The sequence below is a fragment of the Onychostruthus taczanowskii genome, unplaced genomic scaffold, assembly GCF_017590055.1.
Source record: "Onychostruthus taczanowskii isolate IOZ18803 unplaced genomic scaffold, ASM1759005v1 scaffold19, whole genome shotgun sequence".
In the NCBI taxonomy this organism is placed as follows: domain Eukaryota; kingdom Metazoa; phylum Chordata; class Aves; order Passeriformes; family Passeridae; genus Onychostruthus; species Onychostruthus taczanowskii.
Window position 1 is genome coordinate 3600756 of NW_024499128.1, and position 15808 is coordinate 3616563.

The following is a 15808-nucleotide window of genomic DNA, read 5'->3' on the forward strand; positions in this document are numbered from 1 at the left end:
AGAAAGCTGTGAAAGTGAGTCTGCAGCAGGTTTATCAAGTGCATTCTGCCTCCAGTGTCATGGTACCAATAACCTGACTGTGAAGGTAGCAGTTGAAGAGGTGAGAATACAACCCACATTTTACTTAGGAGGCTGAATACAAAATATGCTGGGTTGACACTGGGGCATGTGCAGCAGCCTTTGTTCTGCCTGCTGCACAAGGGTGAGCTGTAATGCTCCTTCCCTTTCCCTGAATAACATATTTAAGTGTCTCCTTTCAGTGGAAAATATGTATGTCTAGAGTGAAAGCCTGGGGGGTAGTATTATAGTACAAGTGCACTGCTTTATTTATTTTTTACAGGTATCAAAAAAAGATTAATTTTTTAACTATACATAACTGCCAGCTTCACATAAGTAGTGGGTGAACATGGTTCATGACTTCTGTTTTCTTCTCTTTGACCCCAAGCCTGAACATTAAAAAATAAACATTCAGTATTTTTAATAATGAAGAGGCCCTTTGTGTTTGTAGTTTGAAAGCTCTGAAAAATCAGTATTGTGTACTAGAGAGAAAGTTTGATTTTGTTTATTGTAGTTCCAAAGTTAAACAAATCAGCATCATGTTTTCATTACATGAAATTTCTGCTTAAGATAATCCAACAGTTTGAGGTTAGTTGACAGCTTTTCTGAGAGCAGCGTGCTCCTTGTAAACCATGAGCACTGTCTGTGCTCACACAAACAACTTTTTGGTGAAGCTTTTAAGTAACAAAGGCTTTAAACCTTCAGGATGTAAAGACTCAAACACAAATGACTTTATTTCATGCAAGCATAATTCTAGAAGAGCTTTGTCTAAATACCTTCCCATGAAGAACAACTTTCATTAATTACATTTTTACTGCTCATCCTTTAGCTCTTCCTTGTTTGGTTACCTAGTTCCTGTCTTCTCATGTTCTTCAGTTCCATCTTCTGAAATTCTCCTGCTCTGTCCTGTTGAGGGAACAGAGCACACATGGCTATAAGCATAACCTGGGGCACAGGGATCTCTTACAAAAGCAGGGCGCTGCCAGCTGGAAGCCTGATTGTTGAAGATGGCACTTCCAGCTCTACTTAAACAGAGGCATTAGAATTATAGCAACTCCAAGGATTTAACTTAAGGACGTTCTTCTGGAGCTTGGAAGCAGCTCAGTTGTGGAGCTCAGCAGGCTTCCAAACATGGAGCAAAGTGACCTGGGGTTATGGCTCTTCCATGTGACACTGCCAGAGAGGCTTGGTGGAGAATCAGGATTATCCTGGACTCACTGCAGGAACTGAGACCCAGGAAAAGCCAGCACTAGGCCTGAGAGGCAGGTTGGCTGTTCTACCCCATGGGCTGAAGCTCAGTACTCACTCTTGGAAACATCTGTGGTGCCAAACAACCTTGAGGTTACTCTGCTGATGGTTTTTTGTCCTCCTAACTTGCAGTGGATGTAGCCATATAAATTAGCAGTCTGGAGGGAGATCCCAGCAATCACGAGAGCCTGTGGACAAACAAGAGTTCAGCAGGAACAAATCCATGGCTGTGCATTGACTGTGTAGGATATACACGTGTGTGTGTGTGTAAACACTATCCAGATACATGTGCTGTAAGAGGGGGACATTACTCCCAATGATAAATAGCCTCTAAAGACATCCAATCGTGTCAAACACAATAGCTCCTTTCTACAAATATTTATTTTTATCAAAACACCAATACCAGTTTTGTCGTTCTATATCTTGAAAGACTTCATTACTTTCCTGTTTATTCAGAAAAGGACCTACTCAACAAATTCCAGAAACATTTCACTTTTTTTAAGCCCCATTCATATCTGAAGTTTTACATTCAGATTAGTGGCACACCTGCAGGCCTGTTCAGCTGACAATTTATTATAAACAAGTAAGAGCTGTAATTTACAGATTTACAAAGAGCATCCATAGATAGATTCCCTATCTAGCACTGACAGGCAGTGAAAATAATCAGTTCTTTTTGTGGTGCTTTATGTTTAGCAGCAGGTGGAACAAATCTTACTAATGCAGTAACTTATAAAAATGTTTCTCTTAGCCTTCAGAACCAGTTTCCCAGAAGTGATTTTATTTTTGTTCGTGTAATTTGCCTTTTACAAGCACCTGGGTAACCTGCCTTCTGTGCCAGTTAGAGTTCTGTCTCCAAGCGGCTCTTGGCTTAGCAAACAATCTCTGCTTTTCAAAAATAAAGGTGGAGCCATGAACAAAGAGTGCTGGTTTAATTTTAACTATTGCTTGTTTAGGGGCACCAGAAATCAGTTAATGATTTGCAATTGATTCATGCCGATAGCTGAATTTCTTGTTTAATTGAATAATGAATATGCAATCTTGGCTGTTACTGGTTATGTAGCTGTACATGTCAGAGGTGCTTTTTATCTTTTCAAACTGAATGAAGAGATGGTACTGAGCATGGCTGGGAACTTGACAGAATGAATAGCGTGGTAATTAGTCAAGCATTTAATGTTTACAGGGGAAAATGTGAAGATTTCATAGACAAAAATATCTTAATATAATGCAATATATGGGGTAAGTTTCCTCTCATATTGTTTTTTTTTAAGTAGATGACTTACACGTAGAGCAATTATAAAATACTTACTTATAGCTCAGTTTATCAAGGTTTTATGAGCTAATGATGCTGATTCTTTTAAAAGGGAATGGTACCAGAGATCTACATTCCTTACTTTTAAAAGTACATTTCCATTCCCAGGAGACCTAAAAACCTGAAAACCAACACCACTGGTTCATTTTTCGTCCTCTCCTGTTAGTTTTATTTGACTGAAATAAGTTGGGGCAGAGTAAGTTGCTACAGTTAAACAGAAGCTCATAGTTTTGCTCACCACTTGGGGTCCTCTAGAGGAAGGAGTTGACATCTGATAATCAGTGGAAGTGCAGCTAAAATTACCAATCCATTCCATAGTGCAAGCATTGACTGCAGAAAACTCCTCAGGATTCTTTGAAGCTGCTGGTGAAATTTTTCTGTTGTTGAAAGTTTTGGTTCAAAACTAACAGATCTGGGTTTTCCCTCTACCAAGATTGTTTTCAGTATCCCCTGACTCACCAGCCACTTCAGCTTCAAGGAGAACAAGGTGCTGAAGAAAAACATTGTCCAAATCACTGGGCAGATGATGAGACCAAGCCAGAAGATTCGGGCTTCAGCTTCAGTTGAGGCAGCTATTGTAGGCACCTGGAAGAAAAAATTGGGACCGTTAGTCACAAAGTCAGAACCCACAATAAATGACAAATTAACAGAGGAAGATTTCACTTATCATATGCATAGAAGAAGATTAACTAAGAAAAGTAGCTCATGCCCAGTTTCCTTCCTGATGCCCTAATTTACACAACAGCATTTTCATCCATAGGATTTATCAGTTGGTTCTAGTTCAGACTGGAATTCTTCTAGAAGTGCACATTTTTATACATTTTCATAAAAAGACGCTGTATCTTAGCTTCATTTATATCTTGCATGAAGCTTATTTTCCTATTATATAAACTATTATGTATTCCTATCATATAAATACTTGGTTTTGCTTCTGAACTCTGCTGACATTCCATGAATTAAGAACCATGGTTTTGAAAACGCCTCTTGTGTCATGCTGGAGTTGGGCACACTGTAACTGCCTTATGCCCCGTGTGCTGTCTGTTCTTCAGGGAGAGCAGAAACTCCAGAGCAAGCTGCAAAGCCCTGCTTACAGGTTTCTTCAGGTCAGCACAACATGTCTCTTAGCTTCACTGAAGGGCTCATCACTCATCACACTTAAGAAAAAACAAAACAAAACAAAAAAAAACCCTAAATAGAATTGTTCAGAAGGCTCTGATCTTTCCAAAATTCAAAATGTCACTCCAACCCTCAGACCAATCGATGACCACTAGTGCCAACTTCTGAAACAGAAGCGTCACAAGTGGAAAAGAAAACCCTCTGCACTCTTCCACTCTGAAAAGCTTTTTAGTTAATTTTCAGTATATTGAATTTTCCATGTATTCTGTCCTGCAGGGTTTCCTCTATTCTGCCTTCGGGCCTCCCTCAGACTCACAGGAAGCACAGTAATTTGTGATCAGTGCTCGGGGCACCCTGGAGCCGCAGCCGAGGCTGCAGAGGGCATGGCAGAGGGCACTGCAGAGGGCACTGCAGGAGGCACTGCAGAGGGCACTGCACAGGGCACTGCAGAGGGCACTGCAGTGGGCACTGCAGAGGGCACTGCAGAGGGCACTGCAGGAGGCACTGCAGGAGGCACTGCAGAGGGCACTGCAGAGGGCACTGCAGTGGGCACTGCAGGAGGCACTGCAGGAGGCACTGCAGAGGGCACTGCAGTGGCCACTGCACAGGGCACTGCAGAGGGCACTGCAGTGGGCACTGCAGAGGGCACTGCAGAGGGTACTGCACAGGGCACTGCAGGAGGCACTGCAGAGGGCACTGCAGAGGGCACACAGGGCACTGCACAGGGCACTGCAGGAGGCACTGCACAGGGCACTGCACAGGGCACTGCACAGGGCACTGCAGTGGGCACTGCACAGGGCACTGCGGTCCTGCACACCGGGACAGCAGCAGCACAGCCGGCCGGGCTGGGGACACTGCTGCAGGGCTCCAGAGAATGTCCCGGTGAGCAGCAGCTGGGTGCTCTGCCAGGCTCAGTGGGGCTGCAGAGAGAATGTCAGCAAGTGAAAGCAAAACCCTGAGTCTTGACTCTGGCAGTCATGCCAAATGCCATTCTATTGTGCTTCTTTCCCCACTTCAGTGTGTTTGGGGGGGCACTGGCAGTATCAGAATGCTGTGATCCAGGTTCTCTTTCCCACCATAATCCATGAAGGTGAATAAAATATTAACTTCAAAACACTGAATCTGAACTATTCAGCATTGCTTTCCACTTAGATCTTTCCTGCAAAGGATTCTGTGTTGGGATTATCTATGCAAAGATGTGTTTATTACAAGATAGTCTCACTAGAAAATAAAATAGAACTACCAGAAACATTTCATACCTATAGCACCATGCTATGAATATTTATTCTGCTGATCCATATGCTGACAATGTTGTGAGACCTGTTTTGCCCTGAATACTTCCAGGATGTGACAAACAGTGTTTGCACCTGAATACTGACATTGTTTTCTATGGAAGCTGGATTAAAAAGTAACTGTTACAAAGGTGCTCTACTTGTTACTTTGTTTGACTTGGTATCAGCTTTACAAATTTCCTATGGATTCTGTTTGCCTTGTGCCTGCTTCTATTAATATATTTACCCTTTTTGCTTCAAACACCCAGTGACTTTTTCCATCTTCATCAATCTGGTTCCACCAACGCAAACCAACCAAGAGTCTTCCTGTCACATTCTAGTGATGAAACCATTATTTGCATTAATCAGTAGCACAAGTCACTTGTCAGTATAACAGTTAAAAATAGAAAAAATTAAAAAGACAAGCATGTTCAAAAATCATCTTTTATCTAATATAAAAATTACTTCTAAAAGCTGTTCCAGCTTGAGTACAACAGCCATTAATGATGGGTGAAGTTAAAAATTTAGAGGCCTCTTCTCTTTCAATGTGATAATAAGCACAATAGCACTTACACAAGAAATTATAGGTTTTATCTTTTTCAAGTCAGTTAGTTAGACAAGTTCCCAATACACAAAGCTCCTCAGTAAAAGAGGAATACTGAGAACAGAAACACACTGGAAAATGGGAGATTAATGACAAGCAAGTCAGCTGTGTAGGATCAGGGAAACAAACCAAGAAATTATTTCTGCACCTGGATGAACCAGAAGCTTTCAGAATACTGGAGGTGTATCAATGCTTCACTTCTACAAAACAAAGGCCTTGCTCAACATATGGAACCCCTGGATCCTGGGCTGGCCTGACCCACCTGCCTGCATGGGATTAGGGTACCAGAGCTATAGCTGGGTTTTCAGGAATCTCCTGCAGCCCCTGCTGTGGGGTCTGGGCACAAGGTTGCAGATCCTAACACCCTTGGGCATCCATTGCTAAAAGCCAGTATTACTTTGATTTTTAAATTTATTTTTTAAGGGGGGAAGCATACAAACAAATCTACCTATGGCAAAGCAATTTTCTCACATATTAGTAGACCTTAGTAGTCAGCCAGAGAAAACATGGTGCTAAATAACTAACATGTGTGAACATCTTCATTAAAATGGGCTAGACATTTAATAAATCAACAGATTGCAATATTTTTGTCACTTCTTTCATTATACATATTTCAATTTTTTTGTTTTTAATTAATGACAAAATACTTCCCAAGGAAATTACTACTCAGGGTCATCTTACCTTGACAGACCAAAAGTCAAAGGATAGAAGGAGGAGAATAGTGACAAAACAGGCAACAAAGCTGTTGCTGAACCAGTCACAGAACAAGTAGGTAACAATAGCACTCACTCGGAAAAACAGGTGGAAAAAGGTGGCCAGTGGGTGCCTAGAAAAACACAGAGCATGTATGAGGTTATGGGACAGCAGGGAATGTTACAGTCCTTGCACAGCACAGGATTTCAAGTTTATAATGCTATTTTGGTTTGCAGCTGCTATTATTTCAGTGTTGGTATATAACTTCATTATCAAACAATGACATTTTCAATAACCAAGCTTCAGTCTAAATCTAAAAGACAAATGTGGTGTTCCTGTCAAAAGATTCTCAAAGACAGAACAAAATATGGAGCCTTTCACCAGATTCTTTGATTCTGTGTGAAGGAATTTAGTGGCTGTGTGCAACACAGCACCATAAAATCCTTGTTGTTTCATGAAATGAATCAACATTGCAAAGCACAAAAGAATTGAGAGAGCTCTTATGCCTTTCAGAACAGCTTTGAAAACAAAATATGATCTCTAAAAAAAATTGTAGCTGTTTGCAGTAAGACAAAATGAACTTTCATGGTTAATGTCTAAACCAAACACTTCCTTTTAGACAGGCAGACTGATTTGGGAATCTAACAGTTCTTCTGAATTACTGCTTATTAATTTCACTAGTATTTACGCTTTGCTCATTGAACAAGTTTTTGTCTGTAACAAAGAGAAATTTCAGTGAAAGAAATAAGTATGTGACATGGAATACTGGCCTGCACAGTACAGTGGGGGGGCTGGAGAATGCTGTAATGAGCACAGTACAATTTTCAGGGTAATATGCCATGTAAAAATTTTACTCTGTGCAATTGTTTGTGTTAATTAGTTGAAAGTGAGAATTAACTACAGGCTCTTGCAGTTAAGTAACTTCTTCCTCGAAGCTTAGAGAGTAAAATATCTGAATAAGATATTTAAGTCAACAATTGCCTCCTTAAACTCCTATGCCTCTGTGACCAATTAACAGTAGAATAGCCAATTAACAAAAGTATGGCCTAGGGCGTAATCAACTATTTAACTATTAAATGTTATTCTGTTATTGTGTTTAATAAAATGAGACATATAATATATACACAACTGCTTACTATAAACTTCAATTATAGTTATATAAGTATAATAACTTTTATAATTTCAATATCACTGTTGTTACATTATTACTCTAAGCTGTTTAACTGTTCTGGTGTTTATCTTTCTCCAGTGGTAATACTGTGTTGGTAGTACTACACATATGACTGGGGAGGAAAGGATGATGATGCACAGGTGAAGTTTATATTTACTCCTCATCACGCCCATGTGAACTTCAAACTTTCCAAAAACTTCTTGTGACTTAGAACTGAACATGTGACATTTTAAGCAAAGGGGCTTTTTCTGCCATAAGCAGCCAGGTGGGTGGAGTGGATATTGTGAACTGGCTAAAACAGAAAGGGCCTTGCTCAGTCAAGAAAATGCAACTCTGTCAACTATGGAAGTGGTGCCCTTGTGTCCAGAGCAGCTTTCATAGATCACAACCCCAAAGCACAGCAGGGTTGCCTGAGCTTTTCTAACGGATCAGAGCTTCAAATGTGGCAGTAACTTTGGAGAATTCATGTTCCATTTTGGAAGGCAGATTCAGCAGTATTACTGGATTACAACAAGATTATTGTTTGGATGCTGAATTTTTACTAAAATAAAAAACCCAAAAACAAAAACAAACCCAAAAAAACCCAACCAACCAACCAAAAAAAAGACACATGAGCAAGAAGCTGTCATTTATTACAGTGCTGAGCACTTACTGAGACTCTGGAAAGGATAAAGGAAACTGCAACTCTACAATGGCTCAACTTGGCATAAATTTGCTCATGAAAGGACAGCAACCCACTTGCTGTTGCATGTAAACATCCATGTGATGTACAGCTGGAGCCTCAAGGCTCAGTACCTTGTTAAAATAATCTCTGTTCAGTTTGGGAGCATGATGCCTGTTAGGACAGGAATGAGTTGTAAGCAATTTAGTTGCATCCCATGTTAAAGAATCAAATTTGGGTCAGGCCTAAGCTGTGCCACTGAACTACAGGAGAATCATTCCAGGTGCCTGCTCAGAAGTGCCACAGCAGCACTCTACATGCTGCCCTTTTTTTTTTATTTTCTGTCAATACTTCAAAATGTATTGAGGCAAATTTTGAATAAATGAGATCTCTTTTCTCCTTGATCACTGTGTTTCCTGGCTGATTTGTAAAAGAAGCAATCATATGCTCCTTACTTCCAGATCCAAAGTCCTGGTACTGCAATCTTTTTCCAATTTCTTAGGAAAGAGGAAGAATTTCCCAATTTCCAGGAAGTATTTTATCTTTTCCCAATTTCTTAGGAAAGTAGCCACTAACCTTTTGCTTTTAAGGAGCCCTTTTGCACATCTGTCAGAGAATCACGAAAGCACAATTTGTTATATTCTATGCAAATTACAACCAAGTTCAAGATATATGAAATTGGAATAAAGACAAATGACTGGAACACCTTGTTATGCCCTCTAATATGGTAATAAAATTTTGCAGCACCTAGATGACTTCCAGGCTCATTTGCACAAGATTCTTCAGAAATACAAAAACAAACGTGTGAGCAGTGTAAGCAGTTTCATTTCTGCATTCTATGGCAGATGAATTTTCAATCCTGCATCATCTTTTAATATTGTCTTGAGAGCCAGAACGAAGAGCTGTCTCTAATGAAGCCACTGTCTACACCAAGTGGATCACAGAATAGTACAGTTTGCTGATACTTTACCTGTGCTGTATTAGGGAGCAGCATGAATCAGGAGGAATCTCTAAGATCTCTAGAGTAAAGTGCTGCGTGCTGTGACCTCCTAAAACATTCCAGGGTGGTTTCACTTCATGCTAAATGTAGTCTGGTCCCTCAGAACCTGTGGCTTATGTGATCAAGGTATTTCTAAGCTGTATTTCCCAGCTTAGTTGAATCCTTGAGGCTATGTTCTCCAAGACTGCACCAAAATATAAACCTTCATTTAAAATGTGTGCTGTTGCTAAGGTGTAAAACCAAGGCAATTCTGGGAAGGTTAATCTTATGTCAAGGCTGACTCAAGTAGTGACAAAGTCCAAAGCAATGCTTCACCAGACACTTGTAAAAGAGTAATTATATTGTAAAGCTACATTATTGCTTTTTATCTCAGATAATGTTGTGTCAGGTGAACATCTATTATATTTCTTTGTTTACACCTACAAGAAATATGAACATTGAAATGGACCAGACCAAACTGGGGCAAAGCAGAGAAAGCAATCTAAATCAAAGCTGATTATATAAATTATTGATCAGGGCATGCCCAATTCCTTTTGACATAAAATTCTTCCTTTCACAATCTTTGATTGGAGATTCTTCAAAAGCCACTGACTGAACAGCTCTGTCACCCGGGACCTCTGTGTGGCCAGAGCTACAGAGTGACACCTCTGGTGAGGAACCCAAGCTTAGCTTGCCACATGAGATGGGTTAAAGGGCTGGGTTTTCCCAGGTAATGTCTACAAGCATAAGATATTTTATATTCCACACAGCATCACATCCCGTGGTAGGAAATCATGACATCTTTACTGCAGCTCTCTGGCGGTTCAGCCAGGCGTCCGCTGCAGTGCCTGAGCACCGCTGCACAGCGGGCTTTGCTGGAGCTGCGAGTCGTGTCCGCTGCTCCAGCTCTAACTAAAGCACTGTTAGCTTGGGGTTTGGGATGTTGGGTGTGTCAGGTTTTCATTTCCAGTCACCGGGTGATGCCGGGCAACGGGGCCCGGCCTCGCCTGCTCCAGCCCGGGCATCTCCCGGACAGAGGCCCCCAGCCTCCCCGGGCAGCCTGTTCCAGCCCTTGACCACCGTCCCTGTAAAAAATGGGAATGAAGTGTTTAAATGGAGTTTTCTGTACACCGGACGGCCAAGGCCGCCCGGGCCCGGGCGCCGCGGCCTCCGCGCCGTTACCTGATCCGCGCTTTCCGCAGCGCCAGCTCCTCCTCGCTCCCGAAATCCAGGGACACATCCTCGGTGTCGTCCACCAGCGCCTGCGGCGGGAGCCCGTCAGCGCGCAGGGCCCGGGGGAGCCGCGTCCCGGCCGCCGCCCCCAGCTGCTTCATCCCGGCGGCGGCTCCGGGCCCGCAGCTGGCCCCGGGAAAAGGGGCCGGGCTCCGGCCCTGCGCGGCGGGAGCGGGGCTGCCCCTCGCCACAGCCCGCGGCGGCTGCGCCTCACCGGGCACCGCCCGGGAGACCCCCGGGGTCCCCGCTCCTTCCTGCGGCCCTGCAGCGGGGGTGCCTGTGGCCGGCTCCCGCCGCGGGCCGGGGCCAGAGCGGCCGGGCGGGCTTTGGCAGCCTGAGGGCCCCGGGAGCCCCGGCCGGCAGCCCCCGGCCCTCAGCGCCGTCAGCTGTCCGCCCCGCGGGCTCGCCACACGCACCGGCCGGGTCAGGGCCGCTGGGGTCTCATGCTGAATACAAACCCTGGAAGGAAGAAGGAGTGGAGGGAAAGGTGAACGTGGGTGTACAAATATGAGAGCACACCTGCGTGTCACGCTTGGCGCACACCCCCAGGCGGGCAGTGCTGTCCCCGCTCCCAGCGGCCCTGTGCCTGTGTGGGGGCCAGCTCCGGGGGCAGGGGTAGCTCCACCACACCGTGCGTGTGCCGCTGGTGCAGTGCGGTCACTCGGCTCGGTCAGCCCGGGGGAGGCTGAGGGGACATCGCAGTGTGCTCTTCAGCGTCCTCACAAGGGGAAGTAGACGGGCAGACACTGATCTCTTCTCTGTGGTGATCAGTGACAGGACCCGGGCGAATGGCCTGGAGTTGCGTCAGGGCCATGAGATTTAGTTTGGATATTAGGAAATGTTCTTCCTCCAGAGGTGGCTGGGCACTGAACAGGCTCCCCAGGGCAGTGGCACAGCACCAAACCTGACAGAGCTCAAGAAGTGTTTGGACAAAACTCTCAGGGTGTGACCTTGGGCTGTCCTGTCAGGGCCAAGTGCTGGGCTCAGTGATCCTTATGGGTCCCTTCTAACTCAGGATATTCTATGATTCCATGATAAATATTTTTCGTGCCTTCATTTAAAATGCACGTGGATTATGCAGCAAAGGTAAAGAAGTGAAACAAGACGACCAAACTCCAGGATAGGGGTAAGGGTTTTGCAGTAATGGGGGAAAATAGTCTGGACAGCTTAGTATGAAGTGGAGGGTCAAGGAAGATCTGATTAATCACAGCCACTTGTAGATCTGACTAGCTACTAGCATTAAATAAACCTGCAAAATAATAACTTTCTAGCCTTTTCTAAAACATCTAACTAAACCAGATTGTTGAGTAAGTACAGATGCTACTGAGGTGAACTTTTCAAAAATATCAACTGGAAAGCAGCTTTGCACAAGATTTACTGGAACAAAGCAATACTTAATAGATAAGAAAAATAGATAAACTGTTCTTAGTAGGATTATAATTGTAAGGCAGGAAAGGTGTGACTAATGATGTTAATATTTTGATTGTCATATTTTTGCCTTGGTAGTGTTAAAACAACTTGTACAGTGTGCTACTAAGTACAGTAGACTGCCACTTAAGAACTGAATAGGCATCTGTAATTTGATGGGATGGCCCATGATAGCCTACAATATTAAAATACTGAAGTGGGCTTTCACTCTCCAAGGAGATATAAAAAGAGAGCTCTCAAAGAGAGCTCTCGTGTGATACAATTATTAAATAATTCTGTGCATTCTGAGGCTGATCTTGACTTCATTTCCTGTATCAACGTGCACTTCTGCTTCCAAGCCATGAATTAACAGTAACAGACAGAGCTGGCTTCTGACTCAGAAGCAGCTCCCAGAACTCACTGGCAGAAGCCTCAGCAGTGCCAGGAGGTCTCGCATCCTCCTGCCTCCAGACCATTCACCTCAGCTCCTGCAGCAGCTCCTCTTGCACCTCTCAGGGCAGTTCTGCCAGCAAACCTGATGGTTTGAATTTAGTAATTCTGTGATGTATTCTGTATTGCCCAAGCCATTGCATTTTCATTCTAAGGCACCAGAAAATAACTGTGTCCTGTGTCCCTTACTATGTAAAACAGCACCTCTGTGGGAGAGGGGACAATTAGCCTGTCACAGCATTAGGTGTCTGAATTACTCCACTGCTGCTGCTAACTGATTTAATGAGTGATGAAATAACTGGAAAAGTAGCAAAACCTACTGTGTTTTGTGTTTTGATTTTAAAACAGATAAATGTTTCCTTAGTTTTCCCTCCTTCCAGTGCCTATCTCCACTGGCTCACTGTAGGATTATCTGTTTTCCTAACAAACTCTACTAGATAATCCCACAGGAAACTGTCACTGTACCATGCAAATTAAATTCTCTAAGAAGCTGTATGAAATTATGCTGTGTGATTATTCAAGGTATTGTATGGCTCATAATTTTCTTTTAGAGCAAATTGGGAGCTAGAAAGAATCCTTGGTCTCTAGAGGAATCATTGATCAAATGAATTTCTTTCTTAGGGGTTTGCTAGAAAAAAATTCTTCCTTGTTTTAAAATTAATGCATCCAAGTGAAACCTTATTAGAAGCTTCCTGTGTTTTTTAGGATTTTACAGAACAAACTATCCTATTTTCAACACTTTTTCTGAGTTGTAGATTAACTACAAATTGTTTAAACATTGGAAAGATTAGCAGCACCCTAAAGATGATGTAAGTCCTCAAATACTGCTTCAGCAGCCCCAGATGAAGAGATCATTACAAGGAATTTATGAATTGTGGTTTGGTTTTCAGGTTTTTACACAGGAAAACCTAGACCATCTATGAAATATGTTAAGATTTCACTTAATTGCTGAAGTATATTGCATAAAATAGTTCCAAAATACATTGCATGCTGCTGTGTCCTTGCCATTACGTTACAGGGAATTCCCTCCCCACAATAAATAGTGACATTCCTATTGTAGAAGACTATCAGAGGCTTGATATGAATAACCGAAAAATCTCTCCCTTTCTCTGATTCAAAAATAATTAGAGTTTTATTTATACAATTACCAAGAAGTCAGCTGATTTCCCTTTCTCTTTGGAACACTCCCTAGAATCTTGCAGAGGCTTACCAGAGACTTCCCCTGTAAACTGCCTAAGGATATTGTGAATAACAGAAGCATATTGTGAATAACTTGATTGGTTTTGCTCTGGTTTAGGCCTTTCACTGGGGTTTACAGCAGAGTATTCTATTCCTCTGAATGCTGGAAAATGTTAATCCAGGAAAAACTCGTACCTCACACTTAAGTGTATCAGAGATACACTTAGAAGGTTTGTTGGTGCTTTAATAAAGTGTTTGCATTTGGGTGTGATAAGGCAAATCAGAGAAGGTACTAAATAGATAAATTTTTAATAGCATCACTTTCTAATTAATTTGTCAAAGATGATTTCCTGCTTTGGTCCAGAACCAATTGCTATAGATGTTTTTGGCTGTACATACATGAATTGCTGAAATTGGCAGCTCAGTATTAACAGGGGAGAAGCCACAGGATTTACTTGAGGGATCAGGACAATTTCTTTTATATATAACAATACACTCTCAGTAGAGATCAAGTTCTGCCATCAGTAAGAAATGGGTAACAGAAAAATATGTCAGATGAGGAAGTTTGGGCCCTAAATATAAATGGGGATTTAAAAAAAAAATATTGATCTTTCCTTTAGCTATGCCCAAAAAGGTGAAAAATAATTTTTGAGTATGTGAAGAAAGGAGTAGAAATTCCCATATTGCATAGTAACTGGTTTTGATTCTAAGAAGTGCAGTAGCAGCTGTATTCCTTTCAGTTAGGGAAAACCCAAGGAAATGTTACATAATTTATTAAATGCTTTTTTTTATTAAGCCTGTGTGGCTTTAAGGCCTTATTTAACTCATGCTGTAAGAATCTCTAGTGCAGTCACCCAGGAAAAGAAAGGCTTTGAAATTATTGAGTTTACTTCAGTATAATTTTCCTGCTTAGACTGTGCAATGGTCACTTAGAAACATCCAAAACAAGGGCACACCAAGGCAAAGTCACCAGCTCTCTTCCCTCTGGGTGCATTCCCAGCATTTGGATGCAGATTTTTCAGTGTGTTTAGCTTTATATATATTTGATATGTTCAAAGCTTCAGTCACTCTCAGCTGCAGTTCTTGGTATTTGTTAATTTTGCAAATCATCTTTCATTTCTCAGATTGGGAACTCCAAAAATAAGGAACTTGGGCTCTCAAAAGTTTGGTTTAAATTCATAGAGCTACTGCAGTAAGCAGAGCTTATCCCCTTCTATTTCCCAGATCCATTTCCCAGAGTGGAAGTGATTTCATCAGAAAAGGTGCTTAGCGTCCCTTCCTTCCTTTGCTACCTGAACTTAAAATGCCTGTGCACTCACACAAGTATCCAATAGCTCTCCTGCCTTAAGCCTCTATAGTCTTACTGAGAAAAAAAAAATAATCTTAACCTATTAATTAAAAGACCCTAATGGCTATCAAAAATTTCAGAAGCTTAGTACAATAGGAGGTTGATAAGAAATCGAGCACTGTTTCTTCTACTGTTTTATCTGCAGAAATAAAACTTAAATTTGCTTCTGAAAGCTCTAAGTTGCTTATTCATTAGATTTTTTACATGTTTCCTTTTTCTTTTGTTCCCTTTGGCTGCTAGTAGTACCTACCCAACCTCACTCAGATCCCTGAGAATCTTGCTGGATAGTTCTTCAACCCCTTTGACTGGCAATTTCCACTTCATCTTTTGTTGTGGAGGCTTGCCATACTTGCTTGCACTTATTTTTCTTGTTTGTTCTAAACTGAGAATGATAAAGGGAATTACTTTATCAGAAACAATTCATAGAGAATATAGACAAAACACAAAGTAAGAAAGGGTTTCTAATCTGGTGATGCAATGAAATGAAAAACCTGTACCTACCATTCTTAATTCTGTGAATTTTTCTGTGAACCTGTGAATTTTTTGAAGCAGCCTGTGATCCCTACTTCTATGGCATTATTGTTCCGTAGTATATTTCCTAATTTATTAATACTTCTTTTTCTAGTTCACCAAATAGCTTCAGCTTCCTTGTATTCCTTGTACTGAGGCATGGAGAACTTGAGGGGATATCTGAGGTATTAAAATTCACAAAATCCATACCATTTCTGTAGGTTTGAATGGTTCAAAGAGGAGGAGGTGCTCTGCATTGGTCTGTAGGTACCCCAGATAAGCTGAAGGGACATTAAGTGCTTCGGATGGGGTCTGCCACGTTGACTGATTGTTTTTTACAAGATACACCAGGTGCTGCTGAACATAACTCTGAACCTCTCCTAGAGGCAGGGGCCTGATCTTTTGGCAAACTGACAGCAAGGTTCATGTCTGTGGTCTATGACCCCCTTTTGCAACCAAGGTCATGATTTAAGAGACCACAATTTCCTCTATGGCCTGAAAGGTAACAAGCCTCAACCTCGCAGCCTCCAAGAGGAGGAAGTTCCAGGCTGTGCTGGACATCTCAACAGCTA

The 15808-nt window shown here is 42.1% G+C and overlaps 1 protein-coding gene across 2 annotated transcripts; it reads right to left on the reverse strand.

The window, feature by feature from the left end:
- Positions 1–549: 549 nt before the first annotated feature.
- On the reverse strand, positions 550–10619 carry TVP23A (trans-golgi network vesicle protein 23 homolog A). Of its 2 annotated transcripts, none has more exons than XM_041401999.1 (6): positions 10292–10619; positions 6287–6431; positions 5249–5338; positions 3074–3199; positions 1364–1493; positions 550–966 (listed from the first exon to the last, which is right to left on the reverse strand). In XM_041401999.1, exons 1-6 carry the CDS (start codon positions 10441–10443, stop codon positions 902–904), a joined length of 708 nt encoding a protein of 235 aa, XP_041257933.1. In that variant the 5' UTR covers positions 10444–10619; the 3' UTR covers positions 550–901. The 2 variants fall into 2 exon arrangements, with proteins under 2 accessions (XP_041257933.1, XP_041257934.1); XM_041402000.1 differs by having other exon boundaries at positions 550–963; positions 10292–10597.
- Positions 10620–15808: the final 5189 nt, after the last annotated feature.

Excerpts from the sequence above, each read along its gene's own strand:
- TVP23A (XM_041401999.1), bottom strand. The coding sequence starts at position 10,443 with ATGAAGCAGCTGGGGGCGGCGGCCGGGACGCGGCTCCCCCGGGCCCTG. Across the intron at positions 5,339-6,286 it reads TTGACTTTTGGTCTGTCAAG|AATGTGACAGGAAGACTCTT; the intron begins GTAAGATGACCC and ends TTTCATCACTAG. Across the intron at positions 1,494-3,073 it reads CCTTGAAGCTGAAGTGGCTG|GCTCTCGTGATTGCTGGGAT; the intron begins GTGAGTCAGGGG and ends GTTTGTCCACAG.